We start from the raw sequence: 23,218 nt of genomic DNA on the forward strand, positions 1-23,218 counted from the left end.
GCTCAGGCAATCCACCCACTTTGGCCTCCCAAAGTGCTAGGATTACAGGCATGAGCCACCATGCCCGGCCAAAGCCAGGATTTGAGGTAAGTAACTTAAGACTTAGGACTCACTCTCTCGGCCACCATGTGAAAATCTTTTGCCTTGATTAGCTTTGGAATTCACACTTCTTCAGAAGCCAGCATTTCACTGCAGGCCAGCAGCCTCATGAAAATAACAGAAAGCGATTTGAGAGCCCCTGAAGCCAATTGGTGGCTGTCAGATGTTTCCTCAGTCATCCTCTCATTTGTGGCATCCTAAGGATGACGCTAGTGGTAGACAACAGACCCTTGACCAGCAAAAGCCCAGGCTGCAGGTTAGACTTTCCTACTTGGCCACGTAGCCTGATGGCTTCTGGCCTCTGTGTTCTCTTTTTGCTCCTGATCCAGTGCTCATTTTGAAAGTTACAGCCAGATTGATGAAAACAGGGATTGTCACATTTGCCCCATTCAAGGGCCAAGGACTACATAAAAACTGTTTTATGTTACCACAGTGGTGGGGAGGGTGTTGTCACGCAATGAATCCCTGAAATGAGGTTACTGGATGCAGTGCAGTAATTATTGCTTTCCAGAACAGAAAAAAAAAAAAAGCTACCTCCCCAGCACTTCCAGCAAGTTCATTGAGGAAGCAGCCTCACGGTTTGAGGATAGCCTTGAAGATAAATGGCTACACTCCATCGACGACCTATGTAGGCCTTTTCCAAATCATTTTGACATCATTCCCCCTGAATCTTAGAAGGCAAACACAGGAGGGGAAAGGGCAAAACATGGTGGAAAGAAATTTCGACATCGTTCAAGCCAAAGTATACAAGGGAACAGGTATTGGAGTCCAGGGTCAGGAGACAGTTGCTCTAACCAGCTGATAATCAGCTGTACTTCTGTCCACGGAGCTCATACCGACAAAACACTATTATCCTCAGCAGGCCAGGGTTCAATGAAATCTTTCTTTGAAAATAAGAGAGAGAAGCTAATTTTACTTTACACTGGTGTGTGATTTATTTTGGGCACCCACAAAACAAATTGGACTCATGCTGAGTAGCCTAAAACACCATGAATATTCTAGAGGAGATTGGTGGAAAATGCTTAGTGTCCATGAACCTCAACCAACTAGATAATGTGAAGCGATCCCAGATGATTTATTAATATGCAATAATACAGACTTGTTTAGCAAGGAGAAAATACCACGGAGGCCAATGGATGTGACCTTCAACTTCAGCCGTTTTGTAAACAAGTGTTCTATGAGGTTTCGTTTTATTTTCACATAGTTTGAGGATGGCTTTCTATCCACAGGGCAGTAAACGATTAACCAAAATAGCTCCTTTTAACCAAATGAGTGTGAGGAACTCTGAGCAATCTGGCAGCTTTTTTTTTTCAAGATAAGGGAGATTTTAAAAAGCACAGCAACATTTTTCTTGCTTTTATGAAACACTGCCCTATGTTTCGAGGCAGAAAAGCAAAAACTTTTGAAAGGTCATGTGATGTCATTTCAGCAATGTAGAAAAAAAAAATCAACTAACAACCAAAACAATAATGATCTTTGACAGCATGTTTTGTGTTTTTGTTTGTTTTTTTAGAAGGAGTCTCGCTCTGTCACCCGGGCTGGAGTGCAGTGGTGCAATCTTGGCTCACTGCCACCTCTGCTTCCCAAGTTCAAGCGATTCTTCTGCCTTAGCCTCCTGAGTAGCTGGGACTACAGGCACCCACCACCATGCCCAGCTAGTTTTTCTATTTTTAGCAGAGACGGGTTTTCACCATATTGGCCAGCCTGGTCTCGAACTCCTGACCTCATGATCCACCTGCCTCAGCCTCCCAAAGTGCTGGGATTACAGGCGTCAGCCACCATGCCTGGCCTGACAGCATGTTTTAAAGCAGAATATAAGTATGTACACATACATGTGTAATTCTGAAAGGATTTCACTTTGCAATTTGATCACTGTAATGCCTTAATAAAGAGCACTTGTCTGTCAAGGGCTAGATTAATCTATGAGCTGTGTTGTACAGGAAATCAAATCCTGGTCTATCATAGGAGCCGTCATTGACATCTTCCATGAGTGCAAGTGTGGGCAGATATAGAAAGAAGCAAATAAAGCCTTTTCCTTTTCCCAGGGAAAGGAGTTCCTTCATAAAAACACTGGATAAGGCCATAATGTGCTTCTATAAGGCTTTAGAAGAGTTTCCATCTGCCTCGCCTCATAGGATCATGCCATGTCTCACGCTGGGGACACTGAGTTTTTCTGGTTTTGAGAGCAATGGTCCTCAACTGGAGGTGATTTTCTCCCCCAGGAAACTTTTAGTAATGTCTAGAGACATTTTTGGTTATCACACTGGGAGCCCCCATGGTACTAGATAAACCAAACAGATGAATCTAGCATCACAAAAGCCCAGAAAATTAAATTGTCATCAGAATCATAGTGTACAAAAGTTAGGCCAGAACCCACGTGCCAAACCTAAGCAGGGTGGCTGACTACTAAAATAAAATATTTAAATAAGATTTAGAGTCTCCTAATAGTCAAAATACAAAATGTCCAGGTTAAAAACAGAATAAATAATAACGTTGGCAGATTACTCATTGCGGAGTTGTTAAAAGGTATTATTCTGGATACAACTGAAAAGTAATGGTTATACCAAGAATCAGGAAAATCACAACTTTAATGAAAACAAGATAATCACTGACACAGAAGTGAATCAGATACTGGAATTATCTGATAAAGACTTTAAGGCAAAGACTTTAAGGCAGTTATTATAAAAATGCTTTAATGAACAATTACGAATTCTTGAAACAAAAATAGAAAATATCAGCAAAGAAACTGAAGTTATTTAAAAAGAACTAATGGGAATTATAGAACTGAAAAATATAATAATAGAAATAAAAACTCACTGGATGAGCTCAATAATAGAATGGAGATGACAGAGGATAGAATCAAAGAACTTCAAAATAGATGAATAGAATTTACCCAATCTGAAAAACAGAGAGAAAATATCCTGAAAAAAAAAAACGAACAGATCTTCAAGGAGCTGTAGGACAATAACAAAAGATCAAAAATTCATATCCTTGGATTCCCAAAAGGAGAGCAGAAAATGAGTGGTATTGAAAGGGTATTTGGAAAAAAAAAAAAAAAAAAGCTGAAGCCTCCCCAAATTTGCTAAAATACATAGACATACTGATTTAAGAAGTTGAGCAATCTTAAAATAGGAAAGCCCAAAGAAATCCATGTCTTGACACACTATAATTAAACTTCTGAAAACTAAAGATCAAATCTTGAAAGTAGCCAGAGCGTAACGACACGTTTACCACAAGGGAATACAAATTCAAATAATAGCATATTTCTCATCTGAAACCACAGAGGCCACAATAAGTGGCACAACATTTCTTAAGTGCTGAAAGAAGGACTGTCAACAGTGAATTCTATCTCTTACAAAACTATTCTTCAGGAATACAAGGGAAATAAAGACATTCTCTGATTAAGGTAAATTTAAAGGATTTGTTGCAAACCTAAAGGAAGTAGAAAAGATGTGACTCAAACTGAATGACAATGATCAAAGAAGGAAACCTGAAGCACTGGGAAAGACAAAAGAACAATGTAAAAGCCAGGAATACAGACAGACAATAGACTAGCTCTTCTCAGGAATTTAAAAAATCATATATTTTTTTTGAGACGGAGTCTAGCTCTGTGGCCCAGGCTGGAGTGCAGTGGCGCAATCTCGGTTCACTGCAAGTTCCGCCTCCCGGGTTCACACCATTCTCCTGCTTCAGCCTCCTGAGTAGCTGGGACTACAGGCGCCCACCACCACGCCTGGCTAATTTTTTTGTATTTTTTATAGACATGGGGTTTCACCGTGTTAGCCAGGATGTTGTCGATCTCCTGACCTTGTGATCCGCCCGCCTCGGCCTCCCAAAGTGCTGGGATTACAGGCGTGAGCCACCGCACCTGGCCAAAAAATCGTATTTAATGATTAGAACAAATAAATTATAATAGCATCTGAGAGTCAAGACTATGATGTTTAAAAGTGGGAAAAGATAAAGGGATTAAAACAGAAGTAAGGATTCCATGCTTAATTTGAAGTGATAAAGTATCAATGCCAGTAGACTATAATAAGTTACATTTGTATATTGTCACACCCAGAGCAACTGCTAAGAAAATTCCATAAAAGGGTACATTCAAAAACGCTATAAGTAAATCAAGATGGAATCTTAACAGTGTTCATGTAACACACAGAAAGAAGAAAGGACCAGAGGCATAGGAAGGAGAGAAAACAAAGAGAAAATGAATAATTAAACAGAAGACTTGAGCCCTAATAACAACTACTTTAAATGTAAATGGTTTAAATACACCAATTGTAAGGCAAATATTGGCACAGTGGATAAAAAACAAAACAAACCCAAACAAACCGTGACTCAACTATATGCTATATACAAGTAACTCATTTTCATTTCAATGAAATAGGTAGGTTGACAGTCAAAGGACTTAAAAAATACTGTGTAAGCATTAATTATTTTTTATAAAAGAAGGAATAGCCATATTTATTTCAGATAAAGTAGAATTTATCCAAGCAAAGAAACTTCTAGAAACAAAGAGCGATGTTACATAATAATAAAAGAATCAACCCACTGTAAGGGATAATGGGAAGGACAGCTGAGAAAGGAATGGGGCCAATAGACCCAAGTTCAGGCAAGCTGATTTATTGTCAGTCCTGCCGGGCTACCTCCTGACCAAAGCTGAGGAGACAGCCTGGCTTACAGACTACCGCAGGGCTTTATAGGGCGAGGAACTGGGTCAGGGTTGGGGAGCTGAGTCGGGTGTGTAGGTGGGCTGAGTCAGGGTGGGGGAGCTGAGCTGGGTGTGCAGGAGGGCTGAGTCGGGGTGAGGGAGCTGAGTGGGGGGTGAAGGTGTCTTGACCGCATCCTGGAGATGTTTTTTGCCAGCTTTGTTATGCAAGGTGAACAGACATGTTAACTGCATCCTGTAACTGCCTGGACAGTTACTGGAGGGGTCAGTGAAGAGGGGTTTGTCTTTAGCCCTGGGGGAGCTGTGCGGAGGTCACAAAGGACTGCATTGTAAGACCCATGGGAAGGGAGGGGAAACAGTCTGGTCGGAGTGACCCTAACATTCCAGCCTTTTAATAGATGATAGGAAAGGGGAGCGCCATTTTTTGTCTGGCTGCTTCAGGCTGAGAGGGCAGTGACTAGGGGAAAGTCTGGAATGTGGGGGTGGCTTTAGTTTTGAAATTGTTGATACTGCTGGAGTAACATCATGTCCTGTATGGTTCTGTGGGCAAAGGCTCAGATACGATTCTGCAAAAACTGGGTGAAGAGGCGTATTAAGCAAGGCCTGAAGATTAGGAGGAGGAGAAAAACAATTAAACAGGTCCAAGGAGAGGGAGTAGGCAGGGGTCCCAGGTACTGAGAGACCAAGAGGGCCAAGAGGGCCAGGTAGAGGAGCTGCTTTCCCTGATCTTTTGGGCGCAGTCTTTGAGCTTTTTTTTTTTACTGTATTCTAAACTAAGCCTGACTGGTTAAAGTAAAAGCAGCATTCTTTATCTAGGAAAATGCAGAGTCCTCCTTTGTCAGCGGTCAGTAGGTCGAGACCTCTGTGATTTTGTAAGGCGACTGCCGCTAGGGAGTCTAGCTGAGCTTGTAAGGTGGATATAGAAGTTGCAAGGTCATCTATACCATCTGAAAGGTCCTTTGATAAGGTTTTATGGTAATAAGAGGAGGTTGCAATTCCTGCTACTCCTGTGCCTGCCGCCACTGTGACGCCCAGGCCTACGAGTGGTGGGATAAGCTGTATGGCCCAGCGCCCGCGGTGTGAGAGTTGAGTATTTAAGGTTTGGAGAGGCAGGTTTTCTCCTGGAGCTATGCCTATTTTAGGGCTGAGGAAGACCAGTGTACAGGTGCCTGTCCAGTTGGTGGGGAGACAGAGGTAGGTGGAGGTGCTGCATAGAAAGAATATACCTTGGCTAGGGAGGCAGAATTGGAAGTGTATGGCAAAAAGGGGATGTAAAATGTTGTTTTCTGAGCATCAGGTGTGGAGGGAGGAGGCTAGCGCCGCTCCGGTTAGGGGTTGAAGGGGGTGTGTTGAGGTGAGCTGGCTAGCTCCTGCTGTTGAGTTTTCTGAGTGTAGAAAGAGGCGTTTTCCGTCAGTAAGTTGTCTGAGGGTGTGGTAGGCAGGGGATTTCATGCATTCGGAAGTGGGGACGGGGTCAGACTAGTGTTCCACCGTGCCGTTTCTATGCAGGGCCTGTGTTGGTTATGGCAGAATCCTGATGTTTCTCCCATGACTCGGGTCTGAGGGAGGTTGGAGATTTTGAGAATTTGTGTGGGTTTTGTTACTGTGACTGTTTGGATGCCCGTCGGGGGAGTGAGTGTTAAGGTATAGTTGCATAAGCTAGAGGAGAGGGTGCCTAGGGGGACTCCTGAGGAAAGTTCACGTTTTATGCATAGGGATACTTGCTGGCTGAGTTTTGAGTCTGAGGTAAGTGCTCCTAAAATAACCTTGTGTTCTGAAGTATGTGTGGTAAGATTGAGTTTGTAACTTTTGAGTGCATTTACTCCTCTGAAACTCTGGTAGCAGGGGTGGAGGGTTATATTGATGAGGACCCAGTCTTTGAGGGGAACTGAGAAGGCATCCTTTGATATGGTTTCTGAGGGGTGTACACAGAACCAACAGGCCTTGGCCAGGGAGGGGTTAGTTTGATTGAGTATCCTATGTGCCTGTTGAATGGTGCGCTGAAGGTGGGAGCCGTAGTGAGAAGGAGGAGGAGTAAATAGACAGAGAGCAAGTGTAAAGGTAAAGAATTCGGTTTCATCTGGAGTGAATTCCTGTAAATCCCCTTGAAATACAAGATCGGTGATCCAATCGAGGAATGCCATGAGGGTGGGATGTTCTGGGTAGGACCATGAAATTCTGTGATGCAGTGAAGGAAGAGGGTGAAACGGCAGGATGGGCAAAGACAGGACATTTAGGAGGGGCAGCTGTTGGTGGTGGTTATTATACCTGCTATAAGGAGGATTATGAGGCAAAATGTTACGGATATGGAAATTTTTTGTTTGAAACTCCACCCAGGAGGCGAGACAGTATATAGTCCTATGGCAAAGAGTAGAGTAAGTAGGGTGATTCCTGCAAGGGCAGCCTAATAGATGATTTCCATTAATAAGGGTTTGGATACTTAATGGTAAGGGGTGATAACTTGTCTGTTATGGTTCATGGGGGAAGAGTAGGGTCTTCTGGGATGGGCATTAGGTGGAGTTGAGTTGGTCCGAGAAGAGTGCTGGAGTATTTGCAGGAAACAAATTGGTTGGTTAGTCGGTGGCGGGTCAGCGGCAGGGGCTTTTTTTAACCTGGAAAGATGGTACCAAGAGTTGTGTCCTGAAAGTTTGGCCGTGGTGTGGGTAGTGAGAAGGATTTGGAAAGGGCCTTCCCACTTCAGTTTGAGACTCATTGAAGTAAGGGTTTTTAGGAAGACATATTCTCCAGGAAGGAGTGCCTGGTCGGTGGGGCCTTGGTGGGGTTTTGGGAGGGCCTGGTCAGCTTGTTCGCGGAGGGGATGACGCATGAGGGAGAGTGTTGGGAGGTACTCTCCTAATTGAGAGTTAGGAGGGAGTCTGTTTTGTAAGAGGAAAGGGCGTCCATACATTAACTCAAATGGACTGAGGAAGGAGGGGGCTTTTGGACTGGCTCTGATATGAGCCAGTGCTGTGGGTAAAAAGGAGGTCCAGGGTTTTTTGATCTCCAGTGTTAGTTCGGTTAACTGAGGTGTGAGAATTCCGTTTGCCCTCTCGACTTCTCCGGATGACTGGGGCTGATATGGGATATGGAGGCGCCACTGAACGCCAAGGGATGGGGAGATTTGTTGGGTAATTTGGGAGATGAAGCTAGGCCCATTGTCTGATTGTATGGGGCTCGGGAGACCAAATCTAGGGATAATTTCTGATATGAGAATTTGAGAGACTTCTGCAGCTTTTTCTGAAGGGGTAGGAAATGCTTCCACTCAACCTGGAAAGGTGTCTAAGAGGGTAAGAAGATATTTAGCTTTTTTGACGGGAGGCATGTGGGTGAAGTTTACCTGCCAGTCCGCCCCTGAGAGTGTTCCTCTGAGCTGGTGTGTAGGGATAAGGAGAGGGTGGAGGGCCCCTTGGGAGGAAGTAACAGAGCACATATGACAGTTTGAGGTTATTTCCTTTAGTGAGGTGAATAGATGGGAGGAGGAGAAACAAGGGCGAAAGAGTAGGTACGGGGGCATGCACTGATATGGAAGGACTGGTGAAGAGGTGTTAGAATTTCCTTGCTTTGCTCTTGGGGAAGAACAGGCTTTTAATTTTTGATTATCCAGTCCCCTTGAAGGGAGGCTCCTTGCTGTAGTAGTGAAGACTTTTCAGTGGGTGGGTATTTGGGTGGGACTGCTGGGGTGACAAGGAGGATGGGGGCAGGGAGAGGAGAAAGAGAGGCCTGTTTTGCTGCCTCGTCCGTCTTTCTATTTCCTTTTGAGATTTCATCTGATCCTGCTTGATGTTCTCGACAGTGTATGACTCCTGCTTCAGTTGGGAGGTGTGCGGCCTGAAGGAGTTGGTAAGTAAGGGGGCCGTTAGTAATGGGGGTTCTTTTGGTGGTAAGGAATCCTCTCTCTTGCCAGATGGCGGCATGGGAATGAAGAATGTGATAGGCATACTTGGAGTCTGTGTATATGTTGACCCATTTATTTTTGGAGAGGGTTAGGGCTCTGGTGAGCGCTATGAGTTCTGCCTTCTGGGGGGAGGTTCCTGGGGGTTCAGGTTTTAGCCTCAATTATATGGTTTAAGGTAACTACTGCGTACCCAGCAATTTTGGGAGAGCTGGGGGCTCCAGAAGAGGAGCCAACTATGAATAGTTGGTCATCTGGGTTAGTGAGAGGCTCGGAGGAGATGTGAGGGAAGTGTGACTGCAGGTGATACAGAATGTCAGTGCAAGAATGAGTAGGAGGGGAAGAGGATATGGGGAGTAGGGATGCTGGGTTGAGGGAGGCGCTTTTGGTGAGACTGAATTCAGGGTTTTCAATAAAGAGGGCATAGAGTGACTGAATTCGGGAAGGAGAGAGGGAGCTTAACGCCTGGGAGGATAGGAGATCCTGTAAGTTGTGAGAGCTGTGGACAGTGGTGCTTTGGCCGAATGTTAGTCTTTTACTTTCCAGAGCTAAAACGGCTGCTGCTGCTAATGCTCTAAGACAGGTTGGCCACCCTCTGACAGTGTTGTTTAATTGTTTTGAGAGGTATGCCACAGGGGTAAAGGAAGGAGGATTTCCCTTTTGTTGCCTTAAGACCCCGAGAGCTATTCCTTGGTTTTCGGTGGTATAGAGAACAAAGGGTTGGGAGATGTCAGGTAAGGACAGGGCAGGTGCAGTGAAGAGAGCGGTTTGGAGTCTACAGAAACTGGGAAGTATGTTGTGTGTGGGGCTTAGGGGTTCATTGAGAGGCCTTTGACTGTTTCATAGAGGGGCTGAGCCAGGAGGCAAAGTTGGGAATCCATATCCTAAAGAAACCTGCCAGTCCTAGAAAGAGAGAAGTTCATTTTTTGAGGAAGGCAGGGGCAAGCTGTTTATTAAGGTTGCTTGTGTGGGGTCATGGCTCGGGCCCCGGGGGAGAGTTGGGCTCCTAAGTACGTTACTGTTGGGGTAGATAGTTGGGCAAACAACAAATCTCTATTAGCATTTAGAATTTACCTGCTACCATGAATAGTGCTGAGGGCACAGAGATGTATCACACACCCCTGGAGGAGCTCATAGTGATTGGCTGCATCAGTGAGGGTTCCAACAGGAAAAGGCAGTTCCCTCAGCTGAGAGTTTAACGATGGGACTATCAGCCCAAGGATGGGCAAAGGTAAGACAGTTCTGTAAGAGCTGTGGAAGTACAGATCAGCTGTAAAGGGAATGAGCCATCTCAGATGGGCTCTGTGCAGATTACGAGGGTAGGTGGAACAAGCACAAGTCCTGCCAACTTGCCTTGTCTTCAAGTTTAACATTTGAGAGCTATATTGGTTAGCTGTTTAGCAACAGCAGCTGGAGAACCCCTCTCTTGTGTCAAAATGAAACCACACTTCCGTAGACTTGTTCACCATTATCTCAAGGACTCTGTGCCCTGTGTCCCTATTTCCTGCTCATCGCTGCTCGACCTGCAGACGTCACCTAGGAGTGTCGTCCAACCCCTCCCGCTGCAGCTGGCGCCATGGTATGTGTGGGGGTGTGTGAATCTGTGTGGGGCTGGGGCATTTCTTCAGAGGCCAGCTCCGGTCAGTTGTTCCCTTAGTTCAGTTGGCGTCCCAGCTTTGGGACATGAGATAGTCACTGTTGCAGGTTCCCTGAACCCCATTTCATACCGAAGGAAATTAACACCCCAGTGAAGCTGATGGCTGATCAGCTCCAGGTCCTGAAGCATGTACAGGCTTGAACTCAAGCCCCTTGCCCTGACTCCCTGCGTTTTGTACCTTATCCTTTGGTGACTGGCCAAGAAATGGGTTATATCTTTACCAGGAAAAACTGTTACTTGTGCCGGTGGCCATGACTACTTTACTGTGGGACTCCTTTCATCCTTATCTTCTCCTACGTGGTGTCTGGAGTTTCCTATGACTTACTCAATGCATTCATCGTTAGCTCAATCTTCCATATATTTAGAATGACAGAATAATGTGCAGGATAATTTAGGCTCCATTAGTACTTTGTGCATACCTCTATTATAGTACTTATCACATCGTGCTGTAATTTTTTGTTTACATACCTGTCTCTGCCACTTGGCAGTGAGTTCCTTCGGGGCTCAGGCTGTCTTACTCATTTCTATATTCCACCTCCTCCCCACAACCCAGCAGCTGAACACACTGAACACAGTAGGTTTTTAATGAATGAGCCGGCTTTAGGGTAAGGCTCGGTAGACTGGTACACCTGGTATTCCACATATTCATTTATTCAGCAAATATTTTCATAACTGCTACTGTTTTTTAAATTGCCAAATAAAAATTGCATACATTTGTGGTGTACAACATGATGTTTTGAAATCTGTATACATTGTGGCATGGCTAACTCAAGCTAATTAATATATGCGTTACCTCACGTACTTATCCTCTTTTTGCGGTGAGAATACTTTTTTTTTTTTTTTTTTTTTGACAAGATCTGGCTCTATTGTCCAGGCTGGAGTGCAGTGGTGTGATGCCGGCTCACTGCAACCTCCACCTTCCACACTCAAGCAATCCTCCCACCTCAGCCTCCCAAGTAGCTGGGACTACAGGTGCGCATCACCACACCTAGCTAATTTTTGTGTTTTTAGTAGAGACGGGGTCTTGCTATGTTGCCCAGGCTGGTCTCAAGCTCCTGGGTTCAAGTGATCTGCCCACCTCAGCCTCTCAAAGTGCTGAGATTATAGGTGTGAACCACCATGGCTCGCCGAGAATACTTAAAATCTACTGTTAGCAATTTTCAAGCATACAATACATTATTACTAATTATAGTCACCATGTTGTACAATAAATCTCTTACACTTATTCTTCCTGTCTAACTGAAATTTTATATCCTTTGACCAACTTTCCCCAACCCCCACTCCCACCTCCGCCCCAGGCCCCTGGTGACCTCCATTCTACTCTCTGCTTCTTAGACTGCACATATAATGAGGTCAAGGAGTATTTGTCTTTCTGTGCCTGGCCTATTTCACTTAACAGAATACCCTCCAGGTTCACCTATGTTGTCACAAATAGAAGTTTCTTCTGTCTGAAGACTAAGTGTTATTCCACTGTGTATCCGTACCATACTTTCTTCATTCATTTATCCATCGATGAATACTTAGGGTGAGTCCCTGTCATGGCTATTGTAAATAAGAATGTTGCAATGACTCTGGGAGTGCAGGTGTCTCTTTGACATACTGATTCATTTTCCTTTGGATATATACCCAGTTGTGGGGTTGCTGGATGATATTATAGTTCTATTTTTAATTTACTGAGGAAATTTCATACCGTTTTCCATAATCTCTGTGCTAATTTATTTCCCACCATCAGTATATCAGAGTTTTCTTTTCTCCATGTCTTTGCCAACACATGTTTTCTTTTTTCTTTTTCTTTTTTTTTTTTTTTGATAACAGCCATTCTGACAGGTGTAAGGCGATATCTCATTGTGGTTTTAATTTGCATTTCCCTGAGGTTTAGTGATGTTGAACAGTTTTTATATATCTGTTGGCCATTTGTATGACTTCTTTTCATGTCTATTCGGGTCTTTTGCACATTTTTTAAATTGGATTATTTGTTTTCTTATTCAGCAGATATTTATTAAGTACTTACTGTGTGTCCAGCACTATGCTAAGCTCTGGGAATTCAAACACATCATATGTGAACCCTAGGAGATAATGACATATAAAAAAGACTAATTCCTAATCACTATGCAATATGCAGGGATGCATAGCAGGTTAAAGAGGACAGGAGGGAGCTGTTTAAGATGGCCAGGTTGTGGTGGCCATCAAGGAAGGGTTCCTAGAGAAGGAAGCTGCTGAGCTGCATTTTAAATGAGGGTTATGACGTAACCAGTCAAAGATATGTTGAGAGGAGGCATCAGGGAGAGGAGACAGTAGGAGTAAAGGTGCCGGTATGTGACATAGCCAGGTGTGGGTGAAAAGCTCTGTCAATGCAGTGTTGTTGGAGTGACATCCAATGTGGGATGCAACACGAGGCTGGAGAGAGCCAGTGGGGAGGGGGTAGGTTATTAAAAGCTATGAAACTTGGATGTAATGCTGTGGGCGATGCTGATGTAGTAAAACGACATGAGCTGGTGGGGATGTGGCATTTCAGAGAGAATCATTCACTGACCTTGTGAAAAACAGAGTTGGGGCATCAAACTAGATTCAGGAAAACCAGCTAGGTTGCTGCTTGCTATGGTGGTGGCAAGAGATGGAGGCCACTTGAATAAGGGCAGTTGTAGGAGGGATGGAAAGAAAGGGACTGATTTGACCCTGATGTAAGAAATGAACTTGGCAGGATTTAGCGGTTAACTGGATTTGAGGAGTAAAAAAGCGGGAGGACACAGGAAGCTCCCAGGTCGATGGTGAGGCCATGGTCACAAGACAGAGACTAGAGAACAAAAGCCTGGTTTGGCGGAAGTCAGTGAGCTCGTTTGAGATGTACGGAGTTTGAGGTGTGTCTGTCTCCTTCAGGAGATTCCAACAGGTAGTCAAAGATGTGTTTGAAGCTTGGTGGGGATAGGGAGAGGGCCTGGACCAGAGGTATATAATTTGTGGTCACAAACTGGAAGGCAGTGGTGGAAATTATGATCATGGATAAAATCTCCAGGGTGAGTATGTGTTGGGAGATGGACGGTAAGCTGGAGCAGCTCTCTGGGGAATACCAGCACAGAAGGAGCTGGTGGAGGAAGAGGAGCTCATGAAACACACTGAGAAGGATAGTAAGAGCATGTTGGGAGAATAAGCCTTGCTCACACGTGGCTTCCTCAGCGCTACCTGAGGGCTACCTCAGGGCTTCCTGATGTCCTACCCACACCAGGTCTGATACTGCCATCCCCTCTAATAAATCCGCTGTGTTTGTCCTTCACAGAAGTTGCCATAGTTATAAATTAGCATCTGTTTTTGTTGTTGCTTAATGTCCATCTTTCCTGCTAGAATATAAGCTCCATGAGGGCAGGGTTTGCATCTCTCTTCTTCCTCGGGGAATCCCCAGGGCCTAGCAGGTGCCTGGCAGATAGTTGTTGCTTAATAAGTATTTGTGAAATTAAAGAATCATGTTGCAGACTCCCAGGGGAGTAGAGAGTTTCAAAGAAAGTCACTCTTAGTAACCAAGCGGCCTGTGTAGTATCCAAATCAAAGTATGAAATATGCTTATTTTTAAATGTTTAAAATTTCCTGTGTAAAATAATAACATTTTTGAACAATTCCTTCCCACTTCTCCTGGATATGATGTGAAGCCCTCAGATACTTGGAGAGAGGAAAAGGCAGACCAACAGCACGCTTACTATGTATTAGTTTGTAACGTGTAACTCAGAGGTGACATTCATTGCTCTCCAAAGCTCCACCTGGTCTCATGGTGGGGAACAGATGGTCAGGCTGCTTCATGAAAATGGATCTGGTTATTCAACCAGGAACACAAATTATGATGTGAATATCGTTGCAATGTAGATTTTTCACTGGCAACAATTTTGTGAAAAGTTTTATAAGAAAATGCAGATGTTGAATTAAGAAATAAAACTATTTCTTAATTCATAATCCTTAATTCATAACGTAATCCTTATATACATATATTACATGTATTTATTAAATTCTTATGTACATATACTACATGTTATTTATTAAAATATCATTTTATTAATTATTAATATGCATTAAAATGATATTACATGATATTAAATCCCTACATATTACATGTTATTATTTATTAAAATGCTATCAATTCATTGGATCCCAATGTAAAACACTAAAACTCTTACAAATAAATTTAAATAATTTTATCAATATTTATGAGAGGCCCCATCTGTGGGCAATGAGGCTAACTTAGAGAAAAAAGCCATCTAGGTGGTGAAAGGCCAGTGTCCAGGTTTGGACACACACATTTCAGAGATTTGGGTCTTTGTCTTCCCCTCCTTTCCTACCTTTGCCTCAATCCTTACCCATCTGCAGATTTAGACTTGAGGTTTTTCTTCGTGTAAAGGAATAAAACCTCTAAATCAACAATGGTGTCTAAAATGAAAACACCCTTGGAGACATTCATTCATTCATATGTGCACCAAGTTTCAAAACATATTGATCCTTTTCTGAGATAATTTTTGATGAGAGGCAAGAAGAATAAAAGGGACTCGGCTGGGCTCGGTGGCTCACGCCTGTAATCCCAGCACTTTGGGAGGCCGAGATGGGCGGATCACGAAGTCAGGAGATCGAGACCATCCTGGCTAACACAGTGAAACCCCGTCTCTACTAAAAATACAAAAAAAATGAAGCGGGCGTGGTGGCGGGCGCCTGTAGTCCCAGCTCCTCCGGAGGCTGAGGCAGGAGAAAGGCGTGAACCTGGGAGGCGGAGCTTGCAGTGAGCGGAGATCGCGCCACTGCACTCCAACCTGGGCGACAGAGCGAGACTCCGTCTCAAAAAAAAAAAAGGGGGACTCAGTAGGGAAAGGAGAAATATCAAAGTGGGAGTCTGAGAGTGTGCAGAGCAACACTGTTCCTTTGTAGGCAGGTACACTGGTTGTATTAGGGTTCTCTAGAGGGACAGAACTAATAGGATGTATGTATATAAGAAGGGGAATTTATTAAGGAGAATTGACACACAATCACAACAACAGGCCGTCTACAAGTTGAGGAGAAAGAAAGCCAGTGGTGGATCAGTCCGAGTCTCAAAACCTCAAAGTTAGGGAAGCCAGCAGTGCAGCCTTCTGTCTGTGGCCAAAGGCCCAAAAGTCCCTGGCAAACCACTGGTATACATCTAGGAGTCCAAAAGCTGAAGAACTTGCAGAAAGATGTTCCAGGGCAGGAAGCATCCTGAGAGCATGGGAGAAAGATGAAGTCTGGAAGACTCAGCAAGTCTAGTCCTTCCACGTTCCTCTGCCTGCTTTATCCTAGCCATGCTGGCAGCTGATTAGATGGTGCCTACCCCGATTGAGGGTAGGTTTGCTTCTCCCAATCCACGGACTCAAATGTTAATCTCCTTTGGCAACACCCACATAGACACACCCAGGAGCAATACTTTGCATCCTTCGAACCAATCAAGTTGACACTCAATATTAACCATCACACTGAGTTCAAATGGCAGCTCTGCCTCTCACGAAGCGTTGAACACATCCTTTCAGCAGATCGGACTTCAATTTCCTCATCTGAAAATGTACTTAATACATAATAGTACTTACCTCATAGTGTTATTTAGAGTGCTAATCAGCTAATACTTGTAAACCAACTGGAACAATGCTTAGCAAACAGTAAGTACTATACAAGTATTAGCTTCTGTTATTATTTGCAATTTAGCCCAGGCTGTGGAGTTTTGTACAGGGTTTATGGACCCATTTCCCAGATCACCCCTTCCTTTGAGAATGGTTTGCTGTGGTCTATGTTTGTGTTCCCTGCAAATTCCTGTGTTGAAATCCTGACTCCCAGGGTGATGGCATTAGGAGAGGGGAGCTTTCGGAGATGATTAGGTCATGAGGGCAGCGTCTCCATGAATGGGATTAGTGGCCTTATAAAACAGGCCCCAGGGAGCTTGTTTGCCCCTTCTACCTCATGAGGACTCAGCCAGAAGACACTATTTATGAACCAGGAAACCGACCCACATTAAACACCAGGCACTCTCTTAGCATCTTGATGTTGGACTTCCAGCCTCCAGAACTGAGAAATAAATTTCTGTTGTTTCCAAGCTTCCCAGTTTACAGTGTGTTGTTATAGCAGCCCCAACAGATGAAAAAAAAAACATGGTTCCAATGCAGACCCCCATGGCGGGCTCAAGTTTGCTCTCCTCCCATCTCCTATTCCTGATGTTGGGAGTCTGTTGACTCTTAGGAGGTGGGTTTGTTTATGTTCTGTCCTCCTTGTCCAGCCTACGGTTCTTTCTGCTAGTACTTTTAAGCCCTGGTTAAGTCATTGAAAAGCACCAATTACAGACTTACATAACTGTGTCAGGAGCATTTCTCTGAGGGATTTGCTCACCCCTCGGAGTCAGTTGCCCAGGGAAACAAGCTGGCGATGTCACAAGGCATCCACTTCCAGTTCTTCCTCAGTTCCCTTCTGTGGAACCTGAGTCAGAGCCTGGTCCTGCACGCTGCCTAGCCCAGCCATGTCTCATCCTATTCATAGCAGGGCAGGGACTCTCACCCTCTCCCAGCAACGTCTAAAGGCAGGTATATTGGGGTCATAGCCACGGTAAGGATGGTCTCCTGTGCTGCTTCCTCCCTCCCAGGGCACAGAAATGCCGGTGCAAATGGCGTGTCTAGGACAGCCCTGGGTTGTTCTTGGTTCTCTAAGGTATAGATACAAAACTGAAAAAAAAAAAAAAAAAAGAAAAGAAAAGAAAAGGAACCGTTGGAGCTGCTCCCTGGAGGATCAAAGGTTGTTGCAGACTTTCTAGAATCTCAGAGACCTCAGGAGCAAAATTACAACACACTTTCCCTTTCTACTGTTCCTGCCCTAAGCACACCCATGATCTGGTTTATCAACCTGCTCCTCCTTTTCTCAAGAGATAAGGTTGCAACTTCCTTCTTATATGCAAATGAAAAGAAAAGAGAATACAGCTGTGGAAGTATTTTGTTAGATTTTCCTAGTATTTCATGCTTACTTCATTTAACCATGCCCCTGCCCCAGTGCCCTAGTGAAACAGTACAATGTACAGCTCTTGCATTGCTACCTGCCCTTCTCAAAGCCCACATGTTGTATTTTATGTAAATCTACAGATTACCTATCATTATCTAAATGCAGGCATCTGAAAACCAGCAGTAATCCTGCCTCTGAAGTTTATCAGGAAAGGAGCTTAAAAGAGAACCAAATTCAGCCTGTGTTGGAACTCTCAGTCCCAGAGGGGTGTGGTTTATAGCCCTCCGGCCTGCTGCTGGACTTCAGCTGTGACCCACAGAAGGACGCCAGAAACTACTCAAGACATTCACGGCGCCCCGGTCAGCACTAGCCATGACGAAGACTTCTACATGCATATACCACCTCCTTGTTCTGAGCTGGTATACTTTCCTCAATTATTACATCTCACAGGAAGGAAAAGATGAGGTGAAATCCAAAATCTTGGCAAATGGTGCAAGGTGGAAATATATGACGCTGCTTAATCTGGTAAGTCCATATGGCCATACCAGATACCGATCCATTTCTCTAGAATATCAGTTCTGCCACACATATCATCTTTGGATTTTATTAAATACACAATTTTGTTATTTGTCTTCCTTCTTCACCATTTTGTGAGTTTTGGGTTTTTCGTTTACTTAACAATTTGCTCTGATAAACCCAATTTGGAAATTATCTATAGTTAACATTTCTGTGCTGGCTCGTTGTTAAATGCTCTCTTGAAAAAAAAAAATCTCATCTTGGAGCTCTTTTCAGATGAGCTCAAAGAGGGGACCATGCTAATGGTTTCACCGCGGGATTAACTACAAATGCAGGAGGCATTTTGAACTTTGCTTGGGGAAGTCTGTGAAGAGAAGGCAGAGTGGCGTATGGTGTGTAGGAAGTGTAATTTCCAATGAAGGAATAATGCCATTTTACAGCACACACAGACTAACAGATTTATCTAAGAAAAGCAAACACATTTTGCCATGTTCAGCTCCCACCTCAATTTTTTATAGGTTCAGGCTCCATCTTAAAGGACAAATCACCCAACCGAATGGCAAATACACATTTTCAACTATTTAAAAACCAATCTTATGACTTAATCCTTTCTTGTCTTCCTAACCCGGCTGACTGCATTCTGATGAAGTGTGAATGAATGGGAGAAAAGCAGATTACAAAAAATATTTGAGGAATAGGTTAAAAAAATACTTTTAAAGTTAAAAGCTAATAATGGGGAGTCATTTGGGGATGTGAATTAATATTTGAGGTTTTTGACTAAAATCTTGGGTGCCACAAAAACACCTGTTTTCAGAATCGTAATCCTCATTTGACAAGCGGAGAATGTATGTGGTCAGAAACTGTGACACTCTGAAATGCTAAGGAGGTGGAAGTGGAGAGAGTTAAAATCAAAGAGGCCCAAAGCGGCTGCTTCCTCCTCACTGATTGTTTAGGGGCCTCTTGATTTGGGCCTGAAAAATTGGAACCCTGAACACAACTCTAGTGTGTTTGAAAACTTCAAGGTGACTACTTGTTTCAATCATGGAATTTTATGAGAAAAACAAACAGAAACAAAACAAAAAATGTTTTTTGTAGAACTAGGAGTACCACAGTAAACAACAACAATAACAACAAAAAAACCACACACACACGCGCGCAAACACACACACCCCTAAGGTTTGTGTTTCTATTGGCTTTCTATGAAAAACAGTCAACTAAAAGGGATGTGTGTCTGTAGTTAGGACTGACTTTCTAATAAAATCCAATTCCAGTATGAATGTCCTACCTCACACTATGTGCGGCTGAGAATAGATTTATCACTATACTCATTAACCAGCTCCCTTACTTCTTTGTATACACACACACACACACAACTGATCCTGACTTTTTAATTCTAGCTCACCTACATTTCCAAGAGCCCTTATTTTCCAAGAGTGAGAAAAGTCTCTTAGCTTGTCAATGATACTATCATTTCCTAGTGTTAATCCCAATTTTGCTACCCTGATTGATCAGCTACCAAATCCTATTAGTTTTTCCTTTTACTAAGTTCATACCTTCTTCTTCAACTTTATTGTCTCTCTCATTCCAGGCTTATATTAAGCCTACCTGGATGACTATATCATCTCTTTACTGTCCTTTCATGGTCCAATCCAGCCACTCCGATTCCAAATTAATCTTCTCAAAGCACTGGTTTTGGTTTGTTTTTTAATACCATGACCTGGATCTAAAAGTGTGGTCTGCTGCTCAGGAAACCACAGTGGCTCCCTCCTGCCTCATGGACCCAATGTCAAACTCCCGATTCAAGAGCTCACCTGCCCAACCAGCCTTTCAGGGTCCCTCTCCCTGGGAGGCTGGTCTCTTCTGCAGTAAGGACTGCGTCTCACTAGTATTGGTCCCTGGGCTTCCTGCTGTCACTTCTCTGCCCAATGTTCTCTCTATCCTTAGAAGAAAGGCCTACTTACCCCTCTGCACCACATTGCTTCTTTCATAGAACATTGGGAATCACACATACTCCCCCCAAATCTTTGCTGACCAACTCCAGTCCAAATTTCCTTTTCCTTTCTCTGATTTTCACAGCATCTCTCAGTCTCTGCTGATTTACGTACAGTATTGTTTTCTAATTCCCTCTCTCCCTGCCATGTGAGTCTTAACATTCCAATCAAACTTTGGCTCCAAAACAGAAGTTTTTTTTCTCCTAGGTCCTTGCCAACCCTAACTGTCTATATTTCTACCTTGAATTCAGCACAGTGGCTGGCACAGGATACCCACATATTAAAAAGCTGCAACTTGGTACGTTGATGTGACCTCAGCCTTTCTGCATCCTCGAGCAGTCCCTCTCTCCTGGTATCTTCTGGCCCTCGTAAAGAAGCTGAGAGGGGCTTACCTGTGGTGATTTTCTTTCTGAGCTCCGTTAGGAGTCATCTTGAAAGTGTGACCTAATGAAATGCTTCCCAACTGGTGAAGATGGGTTGACCGTATTTCAGAGGATCAATTTAATGTAGATTTCGAATATGTTGCTTAAGGTGAAATATGGGACCTGAAAATGTCTAGCTCTTGAGATCTCATGGGCTGATTAACAGTTGTGTTTCCTAATGATTAATTAGTGTTCATTCATCACTAATTAATTGGTGGTTGTGTTTATTAAGTCATAAAGGTCTCACAACTTGTGCTCACATTCTTATATTTATTTTACCTCAGCTTGGGGAAGTTAGTATCCAATCCTGCTTACCAGACAATTTATACCCCTCCTCGTAAACAGCCTGAATTTCTTTTTTTTTGAGACGGAGTCTCGCTCTGTCGCCCAGGCTGGAGTGCAGTGGTGCAATCTCGGCTCACTGCAAGCTCCGCTTCCCGGGTTCACGCCATTCTCCTGCCTCAGCCTCCCGAGTAGCTGGGACTACAGGCGCCCACCACCACGCCCGGCTAATTTTTTGTATTTTTAGTAGAGACGGGGTTTCACTGTGTTAGCCAGGATGGTCTTGATCTCCTGACCTCGTGATCCACCCGCCTCGGCCTCCCAAAGTGCTGGGATTACCGGCGTAAGCCACCACGCCCAGCCAACAGCTTGAATTTCTAATTGGCTGAGTATCATTTGTGTCCCCTTTGTAAGAGCAAAGCCCCCTTTTGTGCCAGTTAGCATTGTGAGCGTTGCCCCAGTTCCCCTTGAAGCTATCCCAGGGGACTGGAAGGGAAGACAGACAGGAGACAGGAGATAGGAGACAGACAGGAGACAGGAGACAGACAGGAGACAGGAGACAGACAGGAGTTGCACTGAGCTACTCCCCTGGGGTTGGCGGTAGTGGCTAAGGTGCCATTGAGAATTGGTCAAGGTGACCCATTTCTGACTAAGGAGAGTGAAGGTAGGAGAGGACAGATAGGAGTCTCTGCCTAATAAGAGAGTAAACTGACCGTAGGGAAGGGGCTACTGATTCCCTGCTGGGAGGGAGAGGTGGTATTTCACAATGGTTACAATTGCGATCTCTGGGATTGTACCTCAGTCCCACTGCTTACTGCCCCCGAGACCCTGGGCTAGGCACTTCTTTGTGTCTTTCATTTCCACATCTGTCAAATAGAAATAAAAATAGTACCTAACTATAGGGTAGCCATGGGAGAGAAATGATCTGACAGGTGGGAAGTGCTCAGAATGGCATCAGCACGGTGTTAGGCAGTGGACAGTGGGGAGAGAAGATGGGGAGGTGGTGGCGAACTTCTCTGGGTAGAGAAGGTGATGTAGGAGGGTGACTTAGTAGAACATCAGTCTCCTCACTGAGGACCTAGGTTGGTGAGCAGTGGAAGCCAGCAAGAGTCATCCACCCCCTTCCCCTTCATGGCTCCTGTTTCTCCCTCCCCGAGCTGCATGTCCCGTCTTCCCAGCTGGAGCAGGACCACTGTGGAGCCACTGCTCTCCCTGCTGTAGCTGCCCGCAGGCACCAGGCAGTCCTGGTGGTACAGTCTGCAGGCTCCAGCAGACAGCCATGCAGAATGGGGAACCCCAGAGGCTGGGCATGAGACCAAGGCAGTGCCATGGGTGTCCTCAAGCTGCTTAGGTTGGCTCAGATCATCCAGTGCCTGAGTCCTCCACAAATGCTATGTCCCTTGCTCTCTGTCCACCCCATTTCCATCAAGGGACTGTCCCTAATCCCAGGGAATATGAGCTAGGGGGTTTAGGGCAAGGCTCAGCAGCCACACCTTGGCTCGCAGAATTCATTCAGTTTATTAGGGTTTCCTCCTTTTAAAGACAAACTTCCTTCTGAAATATTGTTAGAGGTGGGGCCACATCACTGGGATCTCCAGGGGAGATTCTGAGTGGGCCCCTCCCTCCCCAAGCCCCTGACACCCCCTTCAACAACAGAAGCATGACCTTTCCCTCCCTTTCCATAAGTTGCCCAAGCCCCAGGCAGCTCCATCGACATCACCCTCAACTTCTCATGATGACAACAGTGGCAATACCACATAAGTCCTTGGGGATGCTGGCCTGGGGCTGGGGGAACAGGGGACCTGGGAGGCCTCTATGGGTCTAAACTCCAAGGCAGCCTGTGAACAGTGAGAAGATGGGGTTGGATTTATAGTATTGCACCCACTTCAACACTTGGGGGACCAACCTTAAGTAATCTATGGCATTATTTATTTATTTATTTATTTTTGAGATGGAATCTCTCTCTGTTCCCCCAGGCTGGAGTGCAGTGGCGCAATCTTGGCTCACTGCAACCTCTGCCTCTTGGATTCAGGTAATTCTCCTGCCTCAGCCTCCTGAGTAGCTGGGACTACAGTATGCGCCACCACGCCTGGCTAATTTTTTTTGTATTTTTAGTAGAGATGGGGTTGCACCATGTTGGCCAGGCTGGTCTCAAACTCCTGACCTTGTGATCCACCTGCCTTGGCCTCCCAAAGTGCTGGGATTACAGGCGTGAGCCACCACACCCAGCCCCTATGGCACTCTTCAGCTCCATGGAGTCAGAAATACACTTAACTGTTTCTGCCTCACAAAGATGCACTTCGATAGCTGAAAGGGTAAGGACTGAGAAAACTGTGTGATAGTCACCACCAGCACCCAAAATAAAGCAGCTATAAATTATTGAGCAAGTAACTATGACAGCATTTTGGTAGGTTCTTTGGACACAGTATAGAGATGAGTGATTGAAGACCTGGCTTCTGAAGCCAGAACACTGGCTACGCTCACTTGCTGTGTGATTTTGAGTGAGTTGCTTAACTTCTCTTTGCTGCAGTTTTCTCATGTGCAGTGGATACTCTGATAAGGCACCCAGATCCTCATACCTCCCCAGCGCTGAGGTACTCAGTCCCCAACTCTCAGAGGGAGTGTTGGCTGCTGATGGTGCAAAGCTGAGATCCCCTCCCAGAATTGCCCTCAGCAGAAGGGAGCTGCCTCAACCAAGGTTTAGGCCCCTCCCTGGCATTGCTGCCTGCAATA

The 23,218-nt window shown here is 44.6% G+C and overlaps 1 protein-coding gene across 2 annotated transcripts in view; it reads left to right on the forward strand.

Annotated features, from left to right (window-relative positions):
* The first annotated feature begins 8,543 nt into the window (after positions 1-8,543).
* The window catches only part of ADTRP (androgen dependent TFPI regulating protein), a 76,001-nt gene continuing 61,326 nt past the window's right edge, over positions 8,544-23,218 (forward strand). Inside the window, exons 1-3 of one of the 2 annotated variants that reach the window (XM_055263703.2) lie at positions 8,544-8,605; positions 10,114-10,236; positions 17,440-17,799. In XM_055263703.2, coding sequence (XP_055119678.1) covers positions 17,647-17,799 — 153 coding nt within the window. In that variant the 5' untranslated portion in view covers positions 8,544-8,605; positions 10,114-10,236; positions 17,440-17,646. Of the gene's footprint in view, positions 8,606-10,113; positions 10,237-17,439; positions 17,800-23,218 lie in introns of those variants that run through there. The other variant, XM_063632332.1, reaches the window with a different exon arrangement.

The sequence above is a fragment of the Symphalangus syndactylus genome, chromosome 23 (genome assembly GCF_028878055.3).
Source record: "Symphalangus syndactylus isolate Jambi chromosome 23, NHGRI_mSymSyn1-v2.1_pri, whole genome shotgun sequence".
Lineage (NCBI taxonomy): Eukaryota > Metazoa > Chordata > Mammalia > Primates > Hylobatidae > Symphalangus > Symphalangus syndactylus.